Source organism: Dermacentor silvarum, chromosome 2, assembly GCF_013339745.2.
Source record: "Dermacentor silvarum isolate Dsil-2018 chromosome 2, BIME_Dsil_1.4, whole genome shotgun sequence".
Taxonomy (NCBI): Eukaryota; Metazoa; Arthropoda; class Arachnida; order Ixodida; family Ixodidae; genus Dermacentor; species Dermacentor silvarum.
The window spans coordinates 117,673,595-117,697,942 of NC_051155.1; the positions used below are offsets into that span (position 1 = coordinate 117,673,595).

Consider the following 24,348-nt stretch of genomic DNA (forward strand, 5'->3'; position numbering starts at 1 on the left):
GTTCATGTTCGCAACGGTACACCCCACCACGCCACACCGCGCCACGCGACACCGCGGCACGCGATACTGTGCACTGGTCCATATGGACGCGGCCCAGCTAGAATAAGAAAACCAGCTGAAGGTGGCACGACAGGCTGCGAAAGACGCCAGGGAGACAGCGCACTGCCCAGCTATAAGCAGAAAAGCGCCTGAAGGAGGCACCACACAACATTGCGCCATCTGTCGAGGCGATGCAAAACCCGCCCCGCAGAACTCATGGACGGCTGGCCTTCAAAAGAGCAGATGCAACCCTGTCTCAGCGCCAAAGATGAGAATCAAGTGTATGGTGCCGTGTATCTGCGTTTGAACGTCGCTATTGAAAATGACAAATAAAACTTCAGCGTACTAGAAGTTACAGTTTGAGAGATATTGTGAACAAACAATAGGAAGAACTCGGAAGCAATATTTTTGTAACTTCTTGGGGCAGAGCAGCGACAGAGTATGTAATGCGGTTCTATACAAAGGGGGTGGGGCCAGATACCGTGTTTTCTAAACTATTGACTGGTTGTCCGGGTGATCTCGTTTTGTTCTCGTAACGATGCCCGGATAGTCTCGTTTGAGTACTCGGATAATGGCTTTGGCTTTTGGCTGAAGGTCACTTGAAGGTCGCCGACAACGGGAGCTAAAAGCAGTTGATGTTTTAAAACTGCAGATTATATAATAAGTTGTGACTTAACCTTCCAGGTGTACGCAAGTTCCTCTCTATGACATGAGTGCATTTAATTTGTTGCACCTAAGAACACGTGCATCGCAAGACTTAGCAATCTCAGACTCCGTATGCTTAAGTAGGTCAGATTTATTTAGCAGAAATGTATACCTTTATGGAACCTTTTGTTCGCAACTGTATGACCAATTGTTAATGCAATTTTTTAATGCTATGCAACAGTTTACGAATTGTATATGCGTGATTCAGACAACCTTGCTTCATCGTGTTTATTGTAGTTTCTATTGTATGTTATTAATGATAGGTTGCGTTGTGGCCAGGGTATAGTGTTTCGAGAAGTTGTGTAGAATAATGATGTTTACGGATTCCTTTAATTAGTACGAAAACGTCCGAGCACCTGCCTACCCGGCATGTCTAGAGTGTGGCTACTGACAGTGACCTTTAAATACGCGTACAAAGTTTCCTAGCACAATTTTCAAGCGAAGCTTGTATTGCCTCACAAAGGACGGTGTCGTCAGTCGTTGTAGGTGTGAGCGAAAAATACCTGTCTGGCGCCATCAACGTCGCCGAGAGCAGGCTCGCGCTCGCCATGCGAATCCTGCGTTCAAGGCAGCCTAAACTGGGCTACAGCGACAGGCAGCGGGTCCAACGTTAAAAGCCCATCTTACTGAAGCCTAGCGGCAACCAAGGGCCGCAAACCCCAAGGCCAGCGAACGCAACACCCAATTTGGAGGGTACGACAAGCTTCGCGTGCCCCCGTGTTCCCGGTAGGGAAAGGGCCGATGATTTTTTTTTATTTTTTTGCAGTGTTTCTAAAAAATATGGTATGGACCTCTGGGAATGAAGTGGTTGTATTAAAGGCTTCTTGTTTGTTAGACCCCAAGAGTGGTTTTAGAAGGCTCTGCCTAGGAATTATTCAAATCTGAGTCCAAAACGTCTACTACGAGTACAACTGATGTCACGAGCAAAATGGCGAAGTACCGTTTACGGATTTTAGCGAGTTTCTTCGTGTACCTTTGCCGTGCTGGGCTCTTGACCTGTAAGCTACTGCGTATACACCGTAGTGCTACGACAAGCCTCTGGTTGAAACAATTTTTGTCACGCGGCCAAAACAACTACAGTCCGGATGCTAAAAACACCGAGCAGCCCAATGAGTGCACAAATTGGAATGAGTGCCCCAGTGACCGATGTGTGTTCACATGTGTGCTTGTTTGTGCCTTCTTCCTCTCAGACTGGCTCAAATTGTCGGCTCCGACATGGCTTGAGCAAGCATCCAAATGTACCGAGCGCCAGCAGCAAGCGAGGCGAGAGTGGGTTCTTTCCCTCTCTTGGGGGAGAGTGTTTCTGGGAGCCATATATGCGCCCCTCGCCAGCATCAAGCAGCCTTAAGCACAAGCTTCGAGCCTTAGCTTTCATTGTTTGTTAAGCAGCTTGTTGAGCTGACCATTTCTTACGCAGTGATGTTATTAAAAGTTTTGATATTCGGAGGGTGATCATGACTGTGGTCCCAGTCTCGGATGGGTGTTTACGCTATTTGCCGTACTAGGTCGTGACAGCAAGGCCAAATATAAATCTCTTCGTAGCACCAAATAGCTAAAACGCATACCCTCTTTAGTATTGGGAACATGTGGTATACAAAAAAGCCAAATGGGTCTATACTATTACGTGATCAATGAGCGTGATCCAATAAATGTTTTATTGCGATAGCAGTTATATTTTGTACGATGGAGTGCGTAGTGTCACGTTATATTTGTTATTGACGAAATGTCGCGGAAGGAAATGTGATAATTTCAACAACCAGAAATCCAAGAAAGCAACAAGAAGTTTACGAAGAGCCCACTTGACCGACGGGAAGCTTATTCTGCGCTGAATAATGTTAAAAAAGAGGCTACTTTGTATTTTCAACGTTTTATCCACGGGTCATTTTTTGCCAGAACTTGGATTTACTGATTGTGAATTGTTTGCATGGTAATGAAACCAATGTGGCGAATACATTAAAAAAATGTAGTTCCGTTAAAGCGAGCCCTAAATCTTATGCTATATAAACACAGTGGCTTTCACCGCATAGTATTCTATAGCGTCGGAAGTACGTATAGCCAGCATTTTTCCCCACCGAATGACAGCAACAATCACCAGCTACAGAAACACATCGCAGAGCTATGTAAGGCGCATGTTAGTGTTAATGTAAAGGAGACTTTAGAATGGTAATTGTCTCGTCCTTCGTATAGCCATGTTGGCTGCATTATAGCACGCCACCTGTACCCAACGACTCTGCGCGTTGACCAGAAACCATTTCATGCAGTATACAGGCAAACATTAAGCTGACACCTAAGAGATCCAACACTGCAATAATACTTGCACATGACATTCTCATTGCGGAGGACCAGTGGGCACGTTTATTTTGACATGCTTGTTTCATCCACGTACGTCTATGTACAAAGCCAGACTAGCCAGGTTGTAATGCGGCGCTGTTACATCAGGTGCCGTCGATTACACACCATTTTAGGGGCAATGAACATTTCGATACATGTGAACTTACTTCCAAAAGGCTGCGTTGTTGACTCTAATGAACATGATGGCTTCCGACTAATATTCAGTGACTACACTTCTTTTGCCTGTATAGAACATTACGTATATAGAAGACCTTTGTTTTCTTGCCACAGGATTGTACGTACTTTCTGTTATCGCAATGTACTCGCGTGATATGTTGCAAATTATGTGTTGAAAAACTTACCACCATAGACAACGCACACCAGTGCCAGCGTGCTGCCTTCGTTGAACGGGCCGATGGTGCCTCGAAGTTCGTTGCCTTCACCGTCTCGTATTACCGGAGGCTCGGGGGGCGCTGCAAAGAGGCAAATTTACAAATATATTACAATCAGGACTGTTGCTACAAAATAACAACCAAATGAGCCCGAAGTTTATCTGTAGATGATACGCACGCCCACACGGCTACACATAGTTTTCAATGAAGTTGGCCGTCTCTCAAAGGATTTGTTTCCTTTTGGCTCCATACACTAGCTGGAGTTGTCAGCTGCTCGGGTCAACTGCTTCCAACTCCAGTCCGGGCACGTTATTGGCTCAGGTGGCCGAGTGGCATCATTTTTTCTGCTGCATATTGGCAGCGTACGGCTATAGGCTGGGCATGCCTGTAGCGACAACAGAACTGCGAAACGTATGGTCCCTTTTCACCTCATTCCCGTGGGTTCCGCCATATTTGTTCATGCGTTGAGGCGCCCACGCCTTCCCCCACCCAGTCTCCGCTGCCTCTCTTTACAACGGCAGCGTTCGACACCACTGCCACGTACCAAGCCTCTGTTTAGGCGTTTTTCACCGACTATGACTGCGTGAATGGCACGAGACATCGCCAAAAGCTTCAGAATGCATGTAAATGTCCCACATCCACCCTTACGATCTCATTACGCCTTGTCTCTATACGGTGCCAGCATTGCCGTATGCACCGCCTACTAGAAGGCACTAAGGCAGGGATGAAAATTCTTTTCTGAGAGAGTGATACGTGCTTTCAGCCGCTGTATCAAACCAGGACTGGTTGTGATTCGCTCACCGTTTTTTCTTTACTTACTGCCGATGGCTTGCAAGTTGCAGGTTGCCATCTTTTTTTTTTTCCGCAGCAATCTTTTTGGTGCAATTTCATTACAGTTATATTATTTCTACGTAATTACTAGTGAAAGTGACAATTGCGCTAGATTCGTTCATGCCGCACTCCGAGTTTAATACATTTCTGATACGAAGTTTTGTAGTAGCTTACAGAAAAGACCTGATATCGCTTGTCGCTCGTTTACATGGTGGCTCGTGACGAAACATACGGCTTTGAACATTCTGGCGTAATATCTGTAAACAGATAATCGGTCGGCGCACTCTTTAACGAGTTCACTCACTTTTAATACATCTCTCTGAATCTCTGGCGAGCTTCATTTTATCGGGTTGGCTGTTAAAGGAGACCAGAAAAAAAATTATATTTATAAACGCGGACGACTGTCTATTCAGTTTTCGCTACTATCTTGCCATTGTAGATTTCCGAGAACCTCGGCTTTGATAAAAAAATAATCACAAATTTGTTCCACTACAACATAACCTTGGTTTTATTTAGATGAAGAATCGACATTTTGTTCCGGGGTCGCTGCACAAAAAAGAGACGAACAAAATCAGGGAAGACAGTATTATATACAGTAAAGCAGAGTTAACGGAACGCCATAGCTTGTGGTACATATTTTTCAACGTTTCTCTGCTGTCAACACAAAACTGTGCGAGCTGATCAACTTCCTGACAAAGAATGTCACAGCTGCCAATCCACTATCTATGATAAAGCCTTTCTAAAGTGTGTGCGGGTACAGGATATTCAGCAGAACTCTTTTTTAAATGTGTAGTTTGGCGTCCATAAATTGTACAGTGGGTTCTGAGGAATGCATAAGTGATGGGGCTCCGGATTCATTTCGACGATTTGTTGAATTTTACCGTGCGCCAAAATGGAAGCGCCGGAGCGTTTCGGCGTTCATCCCCTATCGGAACGCTCCCACTGTGACCGGTGAAAAGGGTCTATTGGGTTTGGAGTACCTTAGGCAGGACAAGCACGCCCAAAGGTGCTGCTTTCCAGCCCAGCCGCATGCGTACTTTAAAACAATTTTTTTTAATTGCGTGAGCGTTCTATGCCTATCCAACGAGCAAACCCGTCCTTACGTCCGTCGCGTAACACGGTCGCTTTCAAGATATATAGGTCCGCAACAGCAAACGAATTCACCTTCGTGCGGCCTCTCGCTTCAACCCGAAATAAGCGGCGAGAACACCGCCGCACACGAAGCTATCAGCACTCGGCGCACTCTGCCCCCATAGCTGATCGCTTTCAAGATAGGGCCCGCGCGGCTGCACCATACGTACGCAGCCGGTGCCAGAGTATGGTTGATCACGGTTCGCAATGGTTCGATTCGGGTGGATAAGGTGCTAAAGAGCGATAACGGCTTATAATGATAGGAAGCTCATCAACGCCCCTGGCGCCGCCACCTGCAGATGTTTGCATGTGTCATCAATTCACGAACTGCGCCGCCGTCAGCAGCAATTCGTGTCGCCACAGGTCTGCCGTTTATACTGGTCGGATCAAGTTTCTTAACATTGATAATGACACCGGGCTGCGTGGAGATGAGCAAATGGCACAATTCTTACGCATAGTTAGATTACTCCCCGAGGAGTTTCTGCGTGGATTTTTATTTTTCTATTTTTCCGGTGTTTCCCTACACCACAGAATCTCAACATTTTTTTGATCAACTCAATAGAGAAACAAGGAGAGATGACATGTAAAGCAATGAAGTAACCAGTGTTGCGTTAGTTAAGACGTATTTGAGCGATGAGCTCGTCGAGAAATAGCAGCAAGCGAGAAACATGAACCTTGACTGACTTCAAATTTAGGTGCAATGCTCAAAGGTTGGTTCTGCTACAATCCCTAAACATTTGAATAGAGCAATATGATCCCCTTAACGACATACTGTAGCACGAAGAAACAATCACGAAGCAGACACACAGACTCACGCCACAGGCGTAAATTGAGTCGGTGTGTCTTCGATGTGGTTGTGCGTTCGCGCTATATTGTCGTTACGTATGTAAAAACTAACAAGCTCAAGAACAAGTCCCCCTTCTGGCTATGGTCCACGTATCGGCATTTACATTGTGCCACTGTCTCTTTGGGTTGGAAAGCGCTAACTTCCTGCCTGTGTATTTTTGCTTGCAATATCTTGTCTATTGCACCTACGTCGTGCATTTTGGTGCAAGACAGGTTTCAGGCGCCAGAAATCGTGATTGTTGTAGTGTTACTTCTCGCGTACCTGTGTGGTATTTTGAACTTGTGTGCGGGAAAATATAAAGTAAACTGTTGTTACACATACATCAAGATAATATAGCCGTGCATCATGCCTGTTCACACTACTGGAGCCGGTATATTGAACCGGCAACAGGTAAAGTATAGCATGTGTCAGCATTACATGCACGCAAATTCAAGTATGTTTCGTTTGAAAACTAATCAAGACCGTGCTTTAATTGAATGTTAGTTTTATGATTAATTTGTTCACAGGTGTAATTTTGCGAGTGCATAATGTGTTTTCATTTTTTCCCGCTTGATGCTGTGGTCTTTTTCATTGCGGAACTGCATTGCCTGCAAACGTATTGCACGACGCAACATGCCCGTAGTGTTAAGATGGCATGTATGCGTTGGTAAATACGGCATCTTCTCACGCTCGCTGAAAACATGCATACAAAAAATCCCGATTGGATTAACGAGTAAAAAAAAAATTGTTAGCATGCATCATCCGGCGTGGAAGTAGCAACCGCCGCATTATGCATTGCATTCCCACTAGGCGTAAGGGTCACTATAGCACTACCGAGCTAGGCGCTTGGGTCCGGACGCACTTTGCGCTGCAGTACGCCATCCGTTGATGACGCAATCACCGTATTCAAATTATACGGCGGCTCGACTTACTGCTTCTGGTTTCTGCTTTCTAAAGCGCACTCCAAACGCCTCGACGTCCTGATAATTGATGCGGAAAGTACTGCGCCTTCCGGTGCATATTGCAATGTACCTTATGATATTTCACCAGCTCTGAACATAAAAGCAAATGTCGGAATACTGGAGCATCCTGCTTCTTTCTTCTTTCGTTCTTGGCTCTTTGCCCACATTAGTGAGTGAGCTATCGGTGCATGATGCAGACGACGCAAAGAGCAGGATGAGGGAATGAAGAGAGAAGGCAGGGATGTATAGAAATGCGTCAGCTTGGTACGAGGCTAAAGATAATAAAAGAGATGGAAACGAAACATAATTTAGTAACTTAAGCATACGTACGCTAAAGAGGATGAAGACAAAAGCCCGCCCACTCACGAGAAAATCATTACATTACTTGACATTTTAATTTTAATGCGTTGTTACTTCCTTTTGCTTGTTTTTTTCCCACCAAAGGTCGTGGGTTCCAGTGCCTTAATCAACACAGTCCTAATTACCTTCGGCCTAATTAACATCAAAGGTCGAGTGTATGACTCCGACCAAAGGTCATGGATTCGAGTGCCTTAATTAACTCTATGTATATTAACTGTGCCGTAATTCCCTTTGCCTTAATTAACACCAAAGGTAGTGAGTTTGACTCTCGACCATGATGTCAAGTGGAATCCAACTTGAAGATATGGCCGGGTCGCATATATCTCCAAGTGGGTTCGACTCCCACCAAAGGTCCACGTTTGGCTAACACCAACCGTCGTGTGTACGATTGCCTTAATTACCTCTATCTGAATAACCTATGTCTTCATTAACTTTGTCTTAATTAACGCCACATGTTGTGGGTTCGACTCCAATAAAAAAGGTTGGAGGTTCGAGTGATTCGAGTGCCTTAAGTAACTTCGCCTTAATTACCACAAGACATCGTGCGTTCGACTCCCTCCAGAGGTCGTGCGATCGACTCTCCAGCTTCACAATGTCAATTGGAATCCAACTTGGAGATATCGCTGGTTCGCCCATGTCTACAAGTGCGTTCGACTCCCCCCAAAGGTTGTGGGTTCCAGCGCCTTATTTAACTCTATCTTAATTACGTTCGCATTGCTTCAACACCACGGCTCAGGCTGACGCTTCTTCGTCTCGACTTCACGTGTTCTTATAAAGAAATTGATTGGCTAATTCGCCCTAATTAACACTAATGGTAGTGGGTTGGACTTCGACCAAAGGTTGAGGGTACGTCACCCATTAAAGCTCGTGGGGCTTAGTTAAATTTGCCTTAATAAACATCACAGGTAATGGGTTCGACTCACACCAAAGGTTGAGGGTTCGACTCCCTATGAATGTTTGCGCCATGAGTTTTGGTGTCATAACGCCAGACAGCGTAATGCAGGACATCGGATTTTTCGGCCCATGAGCCGTCTAAGGCTATATCGCCATAATATAATACAAAAACACCGCTCTCTTTTATTTTAAGTGTAGCCCCAGCAAGAATCCCAGTGGTATTGTTAAATTGGTAGCTAGTTAAGTGTGAAAAGCTTCAACTAAAGCGCATGTCAACAAGTATATGTCCCCTTCTGTACAAGTCAGTTTCTGCTCGTGCCGAGTGAATAGAAGAATTTTTTTTCCGTTTGGAATAATTTTGGTTTTCCATGAGCGAAATGCAACTTGCTAGTAAGCTTGAAGCACTTGCAGAAAGTAAGGAACTGCGACGAAGCAGGATAGCTAGAACAACTCAGTGAAAATGTTACACGTTGCCTCCATTTGGAGGCAGCCGCACGCAGGGACGAAAGAAACAGACTGCGCACAATCTTCATCCTGCTTAAAGCTTTGCGGTGGTGTGATCGGCACAACAAACTTTAAAGAAAACTGCTGATTCTTGATAAATTAGGCGATTTTTTGTGCAACACGAAAACGTATCAAGCAAACGGCTTTCGCGCTTACGTTGTCATTAGTTGCCGCCGCCAATGTGCGGGAAAGTACACCTAGAAGGCCTCGCTATAAAGATCATGCGGATCCTTCACCCTGTGAGAATCGGCTTAGCCAAGCTTCCATTGATGATTGCAAATGAATGGTGTTCTTGTAGCCGCCATTTGCCAGTACAGTTGTATATTTGGCTAGCCAGTAAGCTGCAATCAATTTAGTAAGACCAAGTCTTTGTGTGGCAGCCATCTTATACTAAGATTATTACTTATTATTATTTCACGAATGAAAGCACTTAGACTATAGGTCAGCGTAGCGTTTCGCCGTTTTCCTTTACTACTTCCCAGTTTGTGCCCAATGTTTTTCACAGTTGAAGATGCGAAACTAAATGAACAAACTTTCTATACTTCGACACTTATCGAGTTCCACGCTGTAACAAGGTGAACTGCACTCACCGACGACGTGAAGCCGCACCGTAGAGTTTCTACGGGCGCCATCGCGGAACACGGCTGTGCACGTGTATAGGCCGGCGTCCTCGAAGCGCACGCTGTTCACCTTGAGGCTGGCCGGGTGGCCGATGATGGAAAAGTAGGCCCGCCCAACCCAGCCATGCCCCGCTGAGCGGTTCACCTGCGCGCACGAACACACATAAATGAAGAACGGCATATGCTGCCGTACAGAAATTAGCCGTTTCGCACGCTTGCTCAATAAATGAAATGCAGTCATTCATAGCATCCATCAACTTTCCATCTGCATCGAGATATAATTTCTTTTAAGTCTTGGTAGTTGATTTGTTTAAAGTGCAAAGCTTTCTAATGACTCATTGGAATACTAAGTAACATCCTCTCTAAATTGCCACTCTGTATCGTCCGCCCATATTGCCGGCTTAACATCTTATTATTTCAGCATCATAAGAAAAGCGCAGAGAAGCAGGCGCTTCTCCGCACTTCAAAATTACCGTATATATGTATATATATATATATCTATATATCAAATACACTGCGACTTCTTTTCTCACTAACACACCGATTGCCATTCAAGCTGGCACCACAAAGATTAATTGAGGAGTGGCCCGCACCCAGTGGCACATACTGACTGGCTCAAGTTGGCGAGAAAGATGTTCAAAGAGGTTCAAATACGGCCACGTTGCTCTGCGCGTCTGAATCAAGGTCGTTCTCTTCCTAGATGCACATGCCTACCTGTAACAAGTTGTTCCCTCGTCCCCCCGTAGTGCCTGTTGCGCCGGCAGTCATGGTGCCTCCCGCGGCTCCACTGGCGGCGGCCTCCCTGCTGAGCGTCGGGTCCGGCCCGAAGTCCACCGTGTAGATGGGCTCACGGCTCGCGGCCGCCGCGCGGAACCCGTATCCCAGCGAGGAGCCCGCGCCCCCGGAACCGTGCGACTCCCGCTCCGCCGTGTGGTACCAGTGCACGAAGGCCAGCGAGTCGTTGGAGAGTGCGTCCCGCAGGTCACATGGCAGCTCCGTCTGGTGGCCCTCACGCACGATCAGACGCTTGGAAGTAGCTGCGAAAACAGGGTTCAAAAGAGGGTTGTAGGCGAAAGCACCAAAAGAAAAGGTAACGCGATCGAGCAGTATTGTTGTGCAAGCACTGAAACACGACCGTGGTGAGGGGAATTATGTTCTTGTTTCAGTATGCACTGCAGGTTACACATTTAGTCGACACATTGGGACTTATTGTAAGTTGATCTACAAAGGGCTTTCCTAGTAATGTTGTGAACATATTGTCGCTTGAACTGATTACGTTGGTGAAACTCTCGTTACCTTTGCCCTTGCCTTCTACTTCTGTCGTTTAATTTCAGAAGGTGGCCAACTAAATGTATGTCTGATTAGCGTCACTGCTTTTTTATTCAAATTTTCTCTCACTTTACGTTGACTAGAAGTACACATTTTGATGAGACATTAAATGGTAAAATTCTCGCACGCTCATGGCTCGGGATCTTTAAGGATTACCAAGTTCGAATATAATATAGCAATCAAATAACCGGTAACTTCTTCTTCTTTCTGGGGTTTTACGTGCCAAAACCAGTTCTGATTATGAGGCACGTCGTAGTGGAGGGCTCCTGAATTAATTTTGACCGCCTGGGGTTCTTTAACGTGCACTACAACGCAAGCACACGGGCGTTTTTGCATTTCGCCGCCATCTAAATGCGGCCGCCGCGGCCGGGATTCGATCCCGCGATCTCGTGCTCAGCAGCGCAACGCCTTAGCTGACTGAGCCACCCCGGTGGGTTAACCGGTAACTAAGCGGTTTCTTTATTTACTTTATTTTATATCCGTACTTTTTCATTTTTTGCTGCAGGTTAATCTATACCCATATATTATACTTTTTGTTGTTACATTACAGTATAGGAGGTAACAGTGGCTTTTACTGATGATTTAGAGGATTTTCGATACTTTCTTTTATGTGTGTGGGACGAGTATATGAGTGAGGGGGGGCTCTCAGCAGGTTATAATATAGGAAAGAGTAGGGTACCGTAGAAATTTTGAAAGCTCTGTTTGATGCTCAATTTTATTAAGCAGTTCATTTATTGCACTGTAAATATTTATGGTCCACAGAAGAGGATGCAAGCGCAATATCGTTATCACTATAAGGCACGTGTGATGCCGTTTTCACTCTTATAGAGGTAACATGTGCCAACACAGCATATATGAAAAACAAGCATTGCATTCGCGCCAGGACAAACGCGAGGGACGTTAGCCGGATGCTGATGAAGCGATATCAGAAAGCTTGCTATCACCTCGCCTGCGACGACCAATCGCGTCCATGTAAGCACGCGGATAAGCTGAGACAGCCGCTGTTATTAGATGCCATCATGTACAACCACAGCCCATTTTGCTGCTTCTCTCAATGCCTCACTATTCTGCGCCTTCCTGACGCAGGAATTGAAGCAGAATAAATTGCTCAGTTAGACGGGAGATCCCAGCTGACCGTTTCTGGACCACACCGGAAAACTTCGAATCGGCGCTGCTAGATGTAATCGTCCAGTATTTTCATTGCTCTTTCACCAGCTTGTCCTCTGATGGAGTACACAACCCGATGTTAATGCAATCCTGTGCTGATATGTTGCGGCCTTCTGGGAGAGACGTTACAGTGGTCTGGGGTCATCAAAATGGGACATCGCTATCCATAGGCTGTAAGAAATCACCTGGATTGCCTACGCTGTTCTTAATTATTCTGTCGAATGTCAGCACGTTTCCTACGTCAGGCAATATATTGCGATCAACAAGTTTTGTGACACTAGCCATGCAACTTCTATCTCGCGGAGTCATTCACCAAGAAACAAGAAAAAGAAAGAAACGCGAGATGCTTAGCACCATTGTAATGCTTTCACTACCAATCATCTTCGCCACCTCAATCCTCATTCCGCTCTCTTTTTCTCCTCACCCCTTCCCTCTGCACACAATAACAGGTGAGAGTATATTACCGTCGGGCTAACCTCTCTACGTTTCCTCATTAAATTATGCTCTCTCTCTCTCTCTCTCTTTTGACATCCGCCAATATTCCACAAAAGACGATTTACCATCGCCTGCTTTTACGGCATATCTTGCTTTCGCTTTCTTAAGCTGCATGCGCTGTGGCTGGCGTTAAGACATGACTGCATGGCAGAAATAAGTCACTGTGTTTTGAAACACTGAGCGCTGAGTAACCCATTGCTTTTATTTAATTACCGTGGTTACTACATCCCCCCACTGTCTCTCACTGCCCGCGTGCGCACCAGGTACTCCTTGCTTCATCAGCTTGCAAGCTTTCAAACTACGGGCATAGCATTTGGAGCTCACCGTCTTGACTAACTACTACTGCGCGCTCCTTATTAACTCGATTAACGCTTTCCTTGCGCTTTACTAGTGCCCGTGAGAGAAAGTGCTATCGCATCGCGAAAATTTGGCGGGGGAGGAAAAGATGCTCCCAAGCAAGCGCCGAGTAGTCTTGTTCGGAAGAAGAAAACAATGACCCTAGATGCCTGAGCCTAGATGCAATGAGTGGAACATCATCATCATGGTGGAATAGCTGCCTAAGTCTGCAGCTATTCCACTCAACGTCGAGCACGCCGTCTCGTTGCGCAATCTTAACCAGCTGGTTCCCGGCGCAAGGCTTGATTAAATTACGTGCGCCGTACAAACGCTGAACGCAGCGGTACCCGCCAGACGTGGCTAATTCATGCATGAATACAACGCCTCCCCCCCTCCCCGGCACAGACCCTCCTAAAACCTCATGAGACCCTGCGTACAGTATGTTTTTTTTTCTTTTCTTTTTGGCTGGTTGCGCTTGTTTCAAAACTAGGTGTTGGCTCTTCGATGCTTCCGTCTTCATCTCAGCATTACTGAAGGGCTTACGCCAACTGGCTGGACGCTTATGCAAGACGGGCCCTGTCGGGCTTTCTACTGCTTTTATCTCTACTATTGCTGTATTGCTGCACAACTGGTTTTAATTATACAATTTCTTGCGTTCCGGCATTTTTCCCAATAATGATTTTGTTACAAATATCAGAATGGCACCATTCTAGTTCCTGCTCTACCCAGCTTCTACTTTCTGGCCTAAAGTGCTGACTAGGTACCAGCATTTCAGCTAACTAGGTTAAGCACTAGGAACAGTTACAAAGGTTTTTTTGTTTGCTCCACGTGTTTGCTTTCGTTATGCAAATGGATTTATCGCGTTCTCCGTTATCTTGACGCATGGCTGCGTCGGTAAGGATTTTCGGCAACCGGCTGTAAAATGACAGGGCTCTCTACTGATTGGTCTAATTGAGCGTCAAATAGCACCGAGTGGTGTGTAATTTCGGCTTGTGAATACGGACCCGTAGGGCAAGAAAATATTGCCTTCACCGACGGTCTTATATATCGTTTCTGGTGGGAATTGCGGAAACATTTCAACTACCAATAGGCCCTCCTATTTCACGGAGTAAGACACCGTTTCTGCTTAAAGCTAACTGTTTTTTTCTTTCACCCTACTGTAACATTTTCTGCATAGCTGATGCAGTAATTGTGATTTTCTCAGCAACTCCTAATCCCACTTGTGTGAAGTTTCTTTCTTTTAAGTAATGCATTCACGAAACTACATTTTTACTCAAAATATGTTTTATTTGCATGAACATTCGTAGACACTTGTTATGGCGCCTAACGAAAAGTATTCAGAGGGCAAATTGCTGTTGCTGCGCCAATTCTGGGCGGTTCTCTGAAACCGCACTTTAATGGGAAAACGCTTCTGCGCTTACTCTCAGTTGAAAGTCCAATACCACCAGCCGCGGTGGCTTAGTGGTCGTGGTGTTGGGCTGCTAAGAACGAGGTCGTGGGATCAAATGCCGGCGGCGCTGGCCGCATTTGAATGGGGGTGAAATGCAAAAACGCCCGTGTCCCTTGCATTGAGGGCACGTTAAAGATCTCCTGGTGGTCAAAGTTAATCCCGAGTACCCACTACGGCGCGCCTCATAATGAAATCGTCATTTCGGCGCGTAAAGCACCAGAATGCAGTTCAAATCACAGGGAAATACCATCGAGTGCCTAAAATTTGTTTTAGGTCAGCTGTGGCGGCATCTGTGTATAAAGACTGACAAAACACAACCATCTTTCTTGTCTTCAACGAATATTTCCTCCATACTAGCGCGGAAGTTTATTTTAGCCGAGGACTTGCTTATACAGTTCCACGACTGCCTGCTATTATTTATTATAATTAATCTGATTATTTTAATCAGGGATTCCTACATAACTCTTGATTATATTTATTGTTTAATCTTCAGCCACATGGTTTCCCCCATTCCCACCCCGCAGGCTCTTTTTTCTACTGAGGACACCATAATAAATGTTTTCTTCGATTCACTAGGCCTGATTATGTGTTTTATGTGGGAGAATATGAACGTCATCCTAAATAGTTGTGGAAAAATTCATTCTTCGTTGTTTGGAGGTTGCCATTGCTATGTATCGCGTTATCATTATTTGCTGACTCATCAAGTTCCCAGTGAACTGATCGTTTTCCGATCTATATTTATTTTTGCAATGAAGCTTTTATTTTGTTTACAGCCACTCAAAAACGTTATATATAAGTTTTAATGATTTTATCAAAAAGCTATATCCCACATGATGCCTATGCTCTCAGAAAGTGTGTAAATTGTAAATTTTTGAAACGTCTGTGTCAAATAGGGGTTAAATGAAAATTGCTATACCCTCGTTTCTGGCCCATATAGAAGCGCTATATAGGCTGCTAAAAAAGTTCTTATTGTCTTTGGGTGGATGATACTCATGAGAGAAATTTATTATTCTGAAGAAATGCGGACTATTTGATGAGTGAGATCTACTGAAAGCTTGAAGTGTTTAGCGTAAATATGTGCTACAAAATAATTGCTGAATACTCGTCGGCGCTTAATTTTATACTTCACATAAGGCATGTAGTTGCTGTTTCCCAATCTCCGTGCTGAACTTAAATTATGTAAGCGTGCCATGAGCAACAAATGAGCAATGTTTTATCTCGGTAGCCTAATTACAGTCTTTCTGGAGAGTTAATCGTTCCAGAGTGTCATAGTGCCGTTATTTTCTGTATTTCTGAAATTGCTAAAGCAACTTCAGAAGACACCACTTTCAAATTTGGTGAAAATAGTCGCGATGTTAAGTCTAATCTGTGGCGAGACTTTGACTTTCGTGGTATAACAGAAGCATTTCAAAGAATTACTGAACCCTCGTTTATTGCTTGTTTTCATGTGTCATACACGGTTTGGTGTTGATTTTTCTGGTGTCCACGGTGAACTGGACAAAGCACCTTTTTATATTCCACTAAAATAAAGGACAGGTTATGGCTATTTTGTACGCAAAGTTAGAAACATGTGGGTTAATTGTGGAATTTACAATACATTGTATATTAAGGTACTCCGTAGATTTGTAAGTGTGCTTCAGGAGTGGTGCAAAATTTAGCCTGCTGCAATGACTAGATACGCAGGCGACCACCACCAAACTAAGAGGAAAAACAGGAAGAACTCAATAGAAAATATGTGCACCAAGTTAAATACATGTGAATTTATTACAGCTATCGCAAAAAACAACTTTTTAAGACGTTTTCGCAAATGTCACGTTACCATTATTAGCTACGTTTCGCAATGGCCCGACAAAACTCTGCTGTATACAAAGTTACGTTGAGTAGGAATATTGTGCATCCTAAATACAATGTGGCCCACAACTTTAACACAACTGGTCTAATCAACAGCGTGAGAAATAAAAATTGCTGGCTCTCCCGTAATCCAGAGTAGATGTGAGCATTAAATGGCTACCATCCGGCGTCTTTTCCTGCCTGTGGTGCCGGCGCCTTCAACCGCGTTTCTTGTAGCAACAGTCGAACGCTCTCAGTGTCTGCCGCTACTTCTTCTTCTTGTCGCAACGAAGTGGTCGGCTGCCAATGTGCGGCCTTAGGTCCCCTGTATCTGCCATTTGAACGTCACTATTGAAAACGACAAATAAAACTTCAACATACAGCTTGACTGATACTGTGAAGAAACATTAGAAAGAACTCGGAAGTAATTTTTTAAACTTGTTTAAAGATTACTAGCGTATGTAATGTGGTCCCGTACAAAGGCTTGTGGGCCAGAGACTCCACTTTGTTAAGTTTTGACGGGTTGCCCGGATGATCTGGTTTTGTTCTCGAACTTCCCGGCGTGTTCTCGTTTTTAGTGCCCGGATTACGGCTCTGGTTTTTGGCTCCAGGTCACTCGAATGTCACCGACAACGGCAGCTAAAAGCACTTCATGCTTAATACATGAATCTCCACTTTTTCTTTCTCTTTCTGTGCACTATACGAAGTTCGGCCGCTGTTCTCCGTGAACTATGTGATATACCATGTCTCTGATTGGTGAACGTAAGGGCCAGTTATTGGGTAACTTGTAGGCACAGTTCGAGTTGGTGGGCTTAGTGTGGCTTTTAACAGTGGAGCTGTTTAAGCCGAACGTAATGTGTCTGCTGAATCAAAACATGTGGGCCAATTCTGGTGGTTGTGCAGAAAGCGTCCAAGCGCAATGGCACTTACCTCTGCGAACTTGCGAAGCTGAACCTGGCTAAGTCTATCTAAGCATGGTTGGAACTACTTAAGCTTAGTCAGTCATCGATAACCAATCGATAGACAATCAATAGCTAATCAGGAAAATTCAGAAAAATGTTGGGGATGAATGACTTGGTAGTGCTTAGCCTAGCCCAAGTACGTGGCCAATACCTTGCGATAGCCAATTGACAGCCAATAAATAGCTAATTGATTATCGATGAATAATCAATAAATTCTGGAAAATGCTGGGGTTGACTTGGTAGTGCTTAGCCTAGCCCCAAAGCCAGGACTAGATAGGTGCCCATCAGCTCCGCTGTATCTTTAGCATTGCGCCTACCGTACAAGCTAGGCTATTTTCTTTCAATAAATTACAAATGCAAGCGCTCTGGAGATTTCTGAACGTAATTTACGAGTGGCGAAAGGTTTAGCCCGCCGCTCTTACATAAACGAAAACGCCTCCAAGATCAAATTCAACAAAGACGTAGAAAAATCTCTGTCCAATAGTTCGCGCAGTAGTTTGCGCAGTGAGATGCCAGTGTAAATAATGCAATCTTTTTAAAGAAATTTCGTTAATCATGTGCTCAAAAATGTTATGCAACCTTTTTACGCTATATGTCTCAGTGTCTCGAGAGAGTCCTAGGTTACACAAAGTTTACGTTTAGCGAAAATATGGGCCACGCTAATGGTAGTGTGCACGCAAAAGTTGCAGTACTTCGCTAGATTACGTACTCCGCAATAAAATTCGTAATCAAGGACTCCGGAGCATATATAATTAACTGTTACAAAGGGAGCAAAATGTTGTAAGCAACCGTTGCATAATTACGAATGCTACCAAAATCGACGTTAGCAACAATATGCGGACTATTATGGAAAATTTGAGTGTCATGTCACATGCTTGTCGATCAAATAAAGCGTTTGCAAAAATGTTATTTGAAAAATGTTTCTAGATGCCACGCTGCAGTTGTTAGCTATGTTTCCCAATGCCCGGAAAAAAACTACACATTTTTCATATTTCACATAAATGAGGAGCATCATATGTGCAATGGCTATCGACATTTTAGCATTACTGGCTTAAAAAGGAGCGCTGCAAAATATTAATGAATACCTGTTCTTCTGGTATTTTCATGCAAGAAACAACTTTTGCCCGCTGTCCTTGGTGAACTAAAGGAGGTACTTGGTTTCTTTTCGATGAAAGGAAGGGTCAGGTAATGGCTGATGAATGGGCAAAGTTCAAAGGGCGTATGTTTATTGCGGCTTTTACAATAAATTGCGTGTACAAGCGCTACACAGTGTTATGAGTGTTTTATACGAGCGCCCAATATTTAGCCCGTTTCTCTGGTAGAATAACAAACGCCGTCCGAGATAAAATTTAGCGTAAATGGGGGAAAGGCTATAGAAAAATTTTTTGTGAAGTTAGGTGCGTGTGAAGTGAATACTGCCTTTGCAAGAAATTTGAACAAATGTTCGAAACTGTGATAATGCTGTTATCAGTTATGCCTCCAAATTAACAGATATATCTTTATTTTACAACATGTTTATAGTTACTGCAAACGGGGACCATGTTCTTTGCAATCTGAGGCAAAACATTAACTTTCTTGACAGATTAAAAGTGTTTCAAATAATAACTGCGCTGTCCATTTTTGTCGCCCACTTTTCCAATAAGCGATCTTGTAGTAGATTTCTGAGGTGTCCTCGATGATCTATTAAATGTACATTATTTATATTTGTTCGAAAGTAGTCGCATATCACATATTGTCTAAATAAAATTGAAAGGGTGTGGACAATTTAGAGGCCTTAACAGTATATTATGCAGGCACGCTATCCGGCGTGTTATAGCTGTGTGTTAGGAAGAACGCCGAATTGAGCGGGATGCCCCAGAGGAACTGGTAACCACAACAACATCACACTCAGTGAGAGAAAAAGGGGGAGGGGGCCATAATATGGCCAATATTCTCGAAAAGTAATATCCGTGTGGATGAAAAATCGAGTTTCCCAGGGCATGTACTCTCCGAACACTCGGGTTCAGTAAATTGATACTGGGACATTTAAGCGAAGTGCGCAGCTATTAGACCCCGTAATACTACTACAGTTCTACAGAGCAACTCCTGCAGATAGTTACATTACTTTGCTGCGAGAGTATTGGTATTGCAGAGCGCGGCTTTCACCAGCATATCTGCCAGAAATAATGCCGTCACACGCGGACGATTGCTTTTCTTGTTATGCCGTGGAATGATTTGCCTGTTATGTTAATGCATCTAACTTCATAGATCAAAAACATGGTATTCATGGTGGCAGAAAAGTCCGCCTTCCATCTGGATTACATGAACCCCATATTCAAGTAAAGACAGCATTTGGCGTCCTGAATTTAAATCACTCCCACAATCTTAAATTAGTGAACACGTCACCTTATAAAAGGTCATTTGCTTCAATGCTTGTTCAACGTATGCAGTTGCAGTGATGCGAGCAGGAATACATACAGACTGACGTTGACATACTCCTTGGGGAACTAGCCGCCTCGAGATACCATTCGTCTTTTCTTGATTCGGTTTCCCGTAAGTCACGGCGCTTATGGGAGACAGGAACACACCATCTACACGGGAGCGGGAAACAGTTCCTCATGTTGTAAGCGTCAGCGACGATGTAACTCTAGTCCTATAGACCTGGGACATACCACAGCACACGCCGAGGACTAATCTTGTAGACGTAAATAAATTATTGAGAAGGGAAAAGCTTCCTCAAGTTCAGAACGAAGTGCGGTGCGGAGACAACGAACACGTATATACCTGTGATGCCGTAAACTTTAACGGAAATTTGAGTAAATATTCAAACGACACGGAAAGAATGCCATCGCTTCAAATGCCATCGTCGGGCATACTGCATCCACTGCCAGCGAAGTAAACTGGAGTGTCGGCTCGGTTCTTTACAGGTAAGAAACCCTTTCACTCCATTGCCTAAAAGGTAATGAACGCATAAGCTAACAAAAATTTGTGGGCCACTAGCCCTTATAACAACGCGATTCACTTCTTCCTAATTTCATTATCTATACTTGCATTCAGTATGAACAATGTTCCAATCTAGAGCAGGGAGGGTCTCTTTTGGTATTATTATATTAAAATTGCTCACATTCTGAGCGCACAATGATAAATATTTTCATCCGTCATGTAGGATTCTGTCATAGCATCTGTGTTATAAAAATTAGGTTAAGTGTGGAATTGTAATTTCTCGTAGAATAGATTAGGCTTAAGTGAATAACGATCAATGCAACGCGTGCATGGGCATTTATAATATACACCTCGCATCACACACCCTTCCCGTGCCTGTTTTGTTTGACTTTTCTTTCGTATAATGTAGAAGACAAAAGCTCCAACCTCAGTATAATGTTCATAATTTAGGCACGTTCTCTTAAATAGCAAACATGAACTAGACAGAGCTAGGCATAGATGCTTGCGCCATAATCTTTCTTCATTGGAGGTGGTCTTCTTCATTCTGGGGTTTTATGTGCCACAACCAGTTGTGATTATCTGACACGCCGTAGTGGAGGGTTCCGGATTAATTTTGACCACCTGGGGTTCTTTAACCCCATGTGGTCACATGGATCGAAGCTCACAAGATCTGCCACACAGAAGTGTCGCTCGCACCGACGACAGCCTGCCAGACGTTGAAGGAAATGTGAGAGAACAAAAGACCGGCCATAATGCATAAGGTAATAAAGTGCCTTGCACGGGTGGCGTATGGGTCCGTAATACCAAAAAGGTCATTTGTTGCGAAAGAAATCGTTCACGAAAGAACGTTTCCTCAAGGCCAGCCTTCCAGCACGTACCAGAGGTGCGGAACTGGGTAATTAACCAGCTCACATAAACAAGAAGTTAGTGATCACCGCGATAACGAGAAGATTGTCGTGCGAGAGCCAATCCTGATCTGAATTGCGATCCCGACATTTCAAAGTATCGGCTGTGATTCCCTTCTTATGAACTTTTATTTTAGCAGTTTATCCTGCCTTCAATTTCGCCGTTAATTACGCAACTCGTCTCAAATTACATTTCCAATACTCTATTTTTCGCTCCCATCGAGCGGCGATTAATTGTATTTGCTACGAAAGGTTTCGATATAATGCCTCGAGCACGAGGAAACCCAATGTCAATGTTTGACGAAGCTACCATCTTCTAATGATCTGCGAGAATTGATCTGGGATAGATCGATCAACGAAGGCATAATTCTAGAGCTCTCGCTTAGATGTCTTGCATATAGCACGCCTTACACTAAACTGTCATTTACAGCTCATTGATTCTCATTAAATTGCGCTTCTAGAACGAAAAAATAACAGTAAGTTTCGCAGTTTCCGTCGTGGCTTGACGGAAGCAAAAAAAAAAAAAAAGAACTTGCATTATTTCCTCTAGATATGAAGTCCCGTTGCGCAGTAATAAAACATTTCGCTGTTGCATTGGCATATTCAACACAGCTTCTATATTTAGTTCGTGAATAAGCTTGTGGGATTAAAGCAAAACATTTTCTTTTCATCAATGCGCGTCCTCTGGTTCTCTGCCCTCACCTCCCCCCTTCCTTCCCAAAAACACACATCCTTCCGTGTGATTATTATTTTTTTCACTTAAAGACACTCGGCAAAACTTTCGCGAAGTTAATTAGCTGTTTCTTTGCTTTCACTCTGCTTATTATATTTTTTTCGTTTGTCCAGGCTATGTTCAGCAATTACGGGGTGACGATGACTTTAACATATATACAAAACCCCGCTTCATCTTGCTTATTTTCTCATATGAGAAAATGCAAGTGAAGTTGATTAAATGAAACATTCTAGCAAGGCTAGCAATAGTATTTCTAACAAGGGATGAGGGTATTATATGCTGTTGATGATTATACTATTTAACGAGATACCATGACAAGTACAAAATACCAACATTACGACACATTGAAGATTTGCACGCGCAGTGATATTGATCACATGGCAGCACGCATCATTATTAGTAGATGAGCGTGCGAACAGCCCTGCTCGCTTGTGTCTTCTCCTAGTAGCCTACAAAACATCTATGTGGAATTTGCACCCTCAGTGAGTACACTTAATGTTCCAGACTAATAATATACACACTTCTTTATCTGAAAAAAAAATTATTGCACATTGGTTGCACAAAGAATGTGAACAAAATATGATTATAAAAATTATTAGAAAAACAATTGAAGATAATTCTCAAGAAAGAGAGAAAGATATAAATAAAATATATGGAGGTTTACTACGGCTGAGCACGGTTGGCTACACTGCACTGCGAGAAGGTATAAGGGAAGGAAAATATAATTGTCTATGCTGGCGCAGTGCTTCTATGGATCGCAGAAATCAAATAGACACACTAGCACTACTTCCAAAGTACACAGCTAGTGTCGTTTATGGTGTTTCACGATGGTGCCACAAATTATCGACGAAATACCTTTGTCGACGGCATGACAGCGCGAGACGGCGGCAAATCTCGCGCTCTGTGGGAGAAATCTTAAAGGGCTGCTGAAGTACTTTTAGAAAAAAGAATAGCGTATCTTGCACTGGACGTGCAATGCTAAAGAGACAGCGGAGCTGATGGGCGCCTAGCTATTCTGGCTTTTGGGCTAGGCTAAGCACTACCAAGTCATCCCCAGAATTTTCCGGAATTTATCGCGAAGCGCGGCCTCTTCTTCGGGAGTACGAACTATCTTCGGGCGTTCCATAACTTCTACTGATCGAGCGCCGCCGCGCACACGCTTACATAGCTGTTGCCTCAAGGTCAGCGCATGCTCAGATCCAATCGCTATCACGGCGCGGCGGCGGAAACCGGTTGCACGCACTGTCTCCGAGCCGCTGCCGAGGTGCTGCCGACGCCGCCGGCGTTTCCCCGGCGCGAACGCGGGAAACGGCGAAACGCGCGCGGCAACGGCAGCAGCTCTGCGCGTTGCCTCGTTGGTGCTACTACAATTTCTTTCTCTCTCTATCTCGCTCTCATTTTCTCTTTGCCTCTCCCGAGCATTGGGAGCGCCGCGCGTATGCTCTCCTTCCCTCTCCTTAACGTCCCGTGTCAAGGCAACATGTACACGGCACGGAGAGGAGGCGAGGCACACGGCGCTCCGTGAGGTGGTTGCTAGGCAACGCAGTGAAGTAATCGCTCGGCGAGGTTTTGCGGCAGCAGGCGGCACTTTTTACGGTTAGCTAGAACAGCTTCGCTATTAAAAAAGTGAGCTTTCATCGAATTGTTCTAGTTCATCACCCCCGAATACGAAAATCATAGTTTAGTAGGCCAGAAGTCAGCCACTAGTTACTTTAATTTAGCAAAAACAAGCCGCAGCGTCTGCGGGAGACGCCGCGAGTCGTTTAACGGGTACTGATGGCGAAGACGATCCTGACGTCATCTTAGATAACGGCGAGGAGTGCGATTCGAATAGAGCGCTCACGTGACCCTTGTATTGACGTCATCCTCGCTCCTGGTCTTTCGCCGGAGCACTCGGTGCGAGAAGGGGGCGGAGCTACAACAAAATTTAAACAGTGATTGCGGCGCTGCTACGCGCATAATCGAAAAAATAACGGCAGGGGTTGAATTGTACTGCGTCAGCCTTGGAAACATCCGTAAATCTTCCAATTCTAAAACCTCTTCAGCTTCGCTTTGGGTGAGGCTGTGGTGAGCCGGCAACACAAAGCGATATGTCTCTCTACAAGAGAGACGCAGCGGACTTTCGGCGGCAAACGCGTCCTGCAACCATTAGGCTAGGCGTCGGACAAACGCGAAAAAGCACCATTAACAAGGAGGGTTTACACCCACAACCACGGCACCTAAGCCTTAGGACGCCACAATGCTCTCCATGCGACAGCAAGTGCGTCGCAAATAGCTAGTTGGTGTTATGCGACGAACGGGCCCGGAACTCATTAGCGCGATGTCGTGTGCCACTGCACAGGCTGTTTACGTGTGGCTGCCTATCTCCAACCACGAAAACAGGCAGAATAGGGAAAGAGAGGTATTAGATGCTACCCTGAGCATAAGCAAAGAACGGTGGAAACAGCATGTTCGTTTTCATCGTGCTGTCCGTCGCGCTTTTGACAAAACTAAGGTTAAAGTTAACGAGGTTGCTTAGCGCAAGCAGAAGAATTGGACAGTTCTGTTTCGCCTCAATAGAGGACGCTCATGTTCATGGTTAAAGTCGCTTCACCAAAAAATGCCTTGCTCCAAAAATGCGCCAT

General features: G+C 44.5%; 1 protein-coding gene across 1 annotated transcript in view; it reads right to left on the reverse strand.

Moving 5' to 3' along the window:
• Positions 1 to 24,348, reverse strand: part of LOC119440311 (hemicentin-2) — a 276,243-nt gene that overhangs the window by 39,813 nt on the left and 212,082 nt on the right. The window contains exons 2-4 of the mRNA XM_049661540.1: positions 10,310 to 10,632; positions 9,566 to 9,740; positions 3,438 to 3,548 (exon numbers count right to left, since the gene is read on the reverse strand). Of these exons, the coding sequence (XP_049517497.1) occupies positions 3,438 to 3,548; positions 9,566 to 9,740; positions 10,310 to 10,632 (609 nt within the window). The remainder of the gene's footprint in view (positions 1 to 3,437; positions 3,549 to 9,565; positions 9,741 to 10,309; positions 10,633 to 24,348) is intronic.